This window comes from Mastomys coucha, unplaced genomic scaffold, assembly GCF_008632895.1.
Source record: "Mastomys coucha isolate ucsf_1 unplaced genomic scaffold, UCSF_Mcou_1 pScaffold22, whole genome shotgun sequence".
NCBI lineage: Eukaryota > Metazoa > Chordata > Mammalia > Rodentia > Muridae > Mastomys > Mastomys coucha.
The window spans coordinates 131,222,153-131,227,772 of NW_022196905.1; the positions used below are offsets into that span (position 1 = coordinate 131,222,153).

Here is a 5,620-nt window from a genome sequence, read left to right on the forward strand (position 1 = left end):
CACGAGGGGGCAGCAGAGTCCAGGCTCTGAAGTGGGTTGGAGTGCGAGGCCTTCTAAGGGCAAAATGGACACTGGAGACTGGGAGGATAGGAAATGAACGTCCCTTTCTTGCCGGGCCACACCTTTAATTCCCGCCGTCAGGAGGCACGTGGATCTCTGTACGTCAGAGGCCAGCCTGATCTACACAGCTACGTAGTGAGACATGGTCTGGAAAGGAAATAAATAAGGGAACTGGATATGTCAGCAGTTAAGAGGACTGGCTGTTCTTCCAGAGGACCTGGGTTCAATTCCCAGTACCCACATGGCAGCTCACAACCGTCTGTAACTCCAGTTCCAGGGGATCTGACTCCCTCATACAGACATACATGCAGGCAAAACACCAATGTATATAAATAAATAAGTAAATACCGAATCCTCCCCGAGGATTGGAGGGAGGGCTCACCGTGGGACCCGCAGAATCACGTTCAGATGGAGCAGTAGCACACATCTGACGTCCCAGTGTTTTTATGTTGAGATGGGAGCCAGAGCCTGGAAGTCCTTGGTTCAGCTGGTCTGGAACAGGGAGGTATCTTGTCTCAACCGAGATGGCAGGGAAGTCGGAGGACACAAGGGGTTATTCTCCTGTTCTCCGTGGCACACGCGACTACATCCCCCCACCCCAAACCTGTACACGCACACATTACAAAGCTAAAAAAAATCAAATTTAAAACGTACGCCTCACAGGCCAGAGGGAATATCTTAGCAGATAAAGGTGCTTGCCACCAAGCCGGACGACCTGAGTTCAGTGCCCCAGCCCCACGCATTCTAAAGAGAGCCAACTCCCACAAGTTCTCTTCTGAGCACGCGTGTGGTAGCAGGCACCTGTGTGAGCCCCTCTGAGCACACGCAAATACATGTAAGAGTAAAACATCTCCAAAATGTTCAGACTCTAGCAGCCAGTGGGCCCGAGGAATGAAGGCTAGACTGGATCCAAGTGGTCACATGACTCTCCACAGTGCTGAGGAGAGAGCTACAAATACAGGAGTCCGGTCTCCCAGACGCTCTGCTAAGAGACGTGAGCCTTGTCCTAGGGGAATACAGTGCTGGGTTGGCTTTTACATGTACTTTTATTATGTGTATATAGAGTGTGTACGCGTGTGTGTGCTCATGTGTGTATGCTTGTGTGTGCTCGTGTGTGTATGCGGAGTGTGCATGTGTGTGTGTGTGTGCTCGCACACGCACACATGGAGACCAGAGGAGAAAGTCAGGTGACTTGTTCCATCGCTTTGATTCCTTCAGACGGAGCCCTGGATCTGTAACTAGGCAGAAATGAATTATAAAAGTAATTATCAAAAACTCCGAGCAGGTGCACCACCCCTCTCTGCTGCTTACAGACGAGTGCAGTGTGGAGGCACTTGGTCACCTCGTAGGGAGGGATACAATGTCTCCAGGGCCGAGAAGGAATACTGGAGGCCAGAAGTCAAAGAGTATGAATACGCCAGCTGGGGCTCCAGACGATGTGGGTGAACGCGTGCAGCTTTTTAATTTTTTTAAAGTGTTCATTTTTTCTGAGACAGGGTCACATCGTATGGCTCTACACTGGCTGGTTTTCTTGCTACAAGCTGGGGTCATCAGAGAGGAAGGAGCCTCAGCTGAGGAAATGCCTCTGTGAGATCCAAGTGTAAGGCATTTTCTCAGTTAGTGATCAAGGGGGGAGGCCCATGGTGGGTGGTGCCATCCCTGGGCTGGTGGTCCTGGGTTCTATAAGATGGCAGGCTGAGCAAGCCAGGAAGCAGCACCCTCCATGGCCTTTGCGTCAGCCCCTGCCTCCAGGTTCCTGCCCTGCTTCAGTTCCTGTCCTGACTTCCTCCAATGATGGCCTATGATCTGGAAATTAACCCTTTCCTCCACAACTTGCTTTTTGGTCATAGTGTTTTAGTTGTAGCAATAGAAATCCTACCGAAGATGAGCCCTGACTGGCTGGACTCTCTGTAGACCAGGCTGGCCTTGCTCACAAAGACCTGCCTGCCTCTGTTTCCCAAGTGCTAGGATTAAAGGTTTGAGGCATCATATCTGACAATCATAGCTTTTAAAAAGCATTTAGTACATTTTAATTATGTATTTGGTGTAAGTGTATGTATGCACACGTGTGCACATGCATGTATCACGGAGCACATGTGACGATCGGAGAACAGTGCGTGTGGGTCAGCTTTGACAGAAAGCACCGTTAGCCACTGAGCCATCTTGCCAGTTCTCCTCTTTCGCTTAACTTGGCTTCTGGGGGATTTCAACTCAGGTCTCGGTGCTTGCCCAGTAAGTGTTCTTATCCCCCCAGCCATCGCTCCAAACCCCAGGGGGCTCGATCCGCTTCCTGCCTCAGGTCAGTCCCCAGAGATCAGCAAGTGATGCTGGCGAAGGCTGGAGCGCTACCTTTCTTGGGTGAAGACATTTCCTTTCATAGTGTTGAGGGGTGAATTACGTCCTGGGGGAGAGGAGAACAAAGAGCCCAGTACATGTAGTCCAGGAACCTGGAGAGCGTGCCACGTACAGAAAGTTCTAGAATCTGTAAAACGTGCAACCAGTTTGATACGGTTACTTTTAGTTATTGTAAGCCTACATGAGGGGTGGGGGCCAGAAAGACTATTAAGAGCGCGACTGCTCTTACAGAGGAATTTGACTTCACTTCCCAGTACTAGAAAAAAAGACAATCGCCTGTTACTCCAGTCCAGAGGCTCTGATGCCCTCTTCTGGCCATCACGGGCAATTGCACTCATGTGCACACACACGGATACGAGCACACACACACACACACACACACGTACAATTAAAAACAAAATAAGTATTAAAAAATAAGCATATAATTGTATTTACATAAAGAAAACTTGAATGCAATAAAATAAAAGCTTTAATTATACCCAGTGTCAAAAAGAAACTTAAAACTTAAGCGTGACCTTGTAAAGACAGATGGTTTATGTTAAAAACAGTGCTTATCATGGCGACGGGAGGTGATCTTTCTTAGAAGCTTTGCAGATGGTAAAATGCAATCCAATGTTATAACAGCCATCAATGGCAGCGGGCGGGGCACTGTCCTTGGTGCTGAACGTGGGCCCAGGGGCCGGGGTTCTGGGAGGTATCGCCTGCCATCATAACATGGCCACTGCAGTTCCCACACTTTCTGAGCTTCCAGCGTCATCTCTCTGCTATCCATTCTTGGTAACTGCAGGGTCTATTTCCCAATAAGTCTCCATGGGGAATTCTCAGTGTAGCGTGTGTTCCAGCATGCTTGGCCACACATGCTTCTCCGTCCTCAGCTCCACGGATCCACGCAAAAACCGCTTGTGTGTTAGTGTTTACAAGGACGTCATGACTACTTGGGGCCTCTGAATCTGGATCTGAAAAGAGAAACAGAAATAGATAAGGATCTAGTTTGGGAAGCGTGTAAGTCTATAGAAGACTCAGCTGGAACTTTTAAAAAGTTATCCTCCCTCCCTCCCTCCCTCCTTCCTTCACTCTCTCGCTCTTTCTTTCTTTTGAGACAGAGTCTCACTATATATCCCTGGATAGCTTGGATCTCACTCTGTAGACCAGGCTGGCCTTGAACTCACAGAGATCCACCTGCCTCTGAGTGCTGGAATGAAAGATGTGTGCTACCATTGTTGGATCTACATTTGACTTCTTGTGTGTGTGTCTGTGTGTGTGTGTGTCTGTGTGTGTGTGTCTGTGTGTGTGTGTCTGCGTGTGTGTCCGTGTGTGTGTGTCTGTGTGTGTGTGTGTGTGTCTGTGTGTGTGTGTCTGTGTGTGTGTGTGTCTGTGTGTGTCTGCGTGTGTGTGTGTCTGTGTGTGTCTGTGTCTCTGTGTGTGTCTGTGTCTGTGTGTGTCTGTGTGTGTCTGTCTGTGTGTGTGTCTGTGTGTGTCTGTGTGTGTCTGTGTGTGTGTGTATGTGTGTGTCTGTGTCTGTGTGTGTCTGTGTGTGTCTGTCTGTGTGTGTGTCTGTGTGTGTCTGTCTGTGTGTGTGTCTGTGTGTGTGTGTCTGTGTGTGTGTCTGTGTGTGTCTGTGTGTGTCTGTGTGTGTCTGTGTGTATACATATGGAGGTCCAGGAACAACAAATGGGAACCAGTTTCTTCTTTCTACCATGTGGGTCCCGGGAATTAACTCAAGTCCTCAGGCTTGTTGGCAAGCATCGTTACCCACCAAGCTGTCTTGCCTGCCCTGGAATCTTGCTTGTTCTGGTTTGATTTGGTTTGGTTTTTAGCACAAACAAGTTGTCGTCTCTCTTCCTGGTCAGGTGGGTTGATCTCATCTTTACCCCAAGGCTTCTCCTGTCCTCAAATATTCCACATATTTGAAATGAAATGTCTGGAGACAGAGTCTCATGTAACCCAGGCTATCCTTAAACTCACGCCTTAGCAAAGGAAGGCCATGAGGTTCTGATCCACTTGCTTCTACCGCATCAGTACTGGGCTGACAAGGCTGCACCAGCGGCTTATGAAAGGGCGGGATGGAGGCCAGGGTCTTGTGTGTGGTAGGCATGCGCTTTACCAACTGAGCCCGGTGCCCAGCAGTGAACTATACTTTAAACATTATAATGACTTGGTGATACATACCCATAACCCTCGCACTCAAGACGCTGGGGCAGGAGGAGCACAAATTTGATGCCAGCTTGGGCTACACAGTAAGACGCTATTTCCAAAAAATATATATATTTTAAAAAGAAATTTATGTATTTTATGTGTATGAGTGTTTGCCTACATGTATGTAAATGTGTCATGGGTACGTCTGGTGCTTATGGGGTCATATCCCCTAGTGTCAGGTTCCCTGGAACTGGAACCGGATGTTTGTGAACCATGATGAGGGTGCAGGCCCCAAGTATGCCTCCCTGCTGAGCACTTTCCCCAGCCGCTTCCCCACACAGTCAACCTTAAATCACTAGGGTATCAAGGACCTAAAGCCCAGAAAGAAACAGTCTGAGTTCCTCTCCCCCAACTCCTGCCCTTCTGAGTAAAACCCCTGACGTGTGTTCCAGAGACCCCTGCCTGAGGATTCTACCAGGTGGAAGGAGCAATGGAGGGCTCAGGGTACAAGAGGGGGCAGCTCATCGAGGTCACTCTTTTTTTTTTCGAGACAGGGTTTCTCTGTGTAGCCCTGGCTGTCCTGGAACTCACTCTGTAGACCAGGCTGGCCTGGAACTCAGAAACCCGCCTGCCTCTGCCTCCCAAGTGCGGGGATTACAGGCGTGCACCACCACGCAGCTCAACGGGGTCATTCTCACCTTTCTTTCAGGGTTTATGTGGCTTAGGGAAGGCTGGAAGTTGCTGTACACGGAGTCCAAGGGGATGTAGTTTTCTCGTTCTGAGGGAGGAAGGAGCACAAGGAGATGGGTGTTTAGGAAGGCAGAAGCTCATCCTCCGAGCCCCACTGATGGGAAGGGGCTCATCCCACAAGCACGAAACGAAAGCCAATGGGAATGTGACAGACTGCGTAAATCATGCAGGTCAATATGAGTTACACAGAGAGGCCGTGTCGCAGGAAGTACATAGACACAGTGGGCTTGAACTTTAGGAGTCCACTTCCTCCAGCCTCCAGAGTGCTGGAATTAAAGGTATCCGCTACCAGGCCGGCCTTTTTTTTTTTTTTTTTTTT

General features: G+C 49.2%; 1 protein-coding gene across 1 annotated transcript in view; it reads right to left on the reverse strand.

Moving 5' to 3' along the window:
- Positions 1–2,866: 2,866 nt before the first annotated feature.
- Positions 2,867–5,620, reverse strand: part of LOC116104680 (mucin-17-like) — a 7,562-nt gene continuing 4,808 nt past the window's right edge. Inside the window, exons 9-10 of the mRNA XM_031391172.1 lie at positions 5,250–5,329; positions 2,867–3,371 (exon numbers count right to left, since the gene is read on the reverse strand). Of these exons, the coding sequence (XP_031247032.1) occupies positions 3,330–3,371; positions 5,250–5,329 (122 nt within the window). The 3' untranslated portion in view covers positions 2,867–3,329. The remainder of the gene's footprint in view (positions 3,372–5,249; positions 5,330–5,620) is intronic.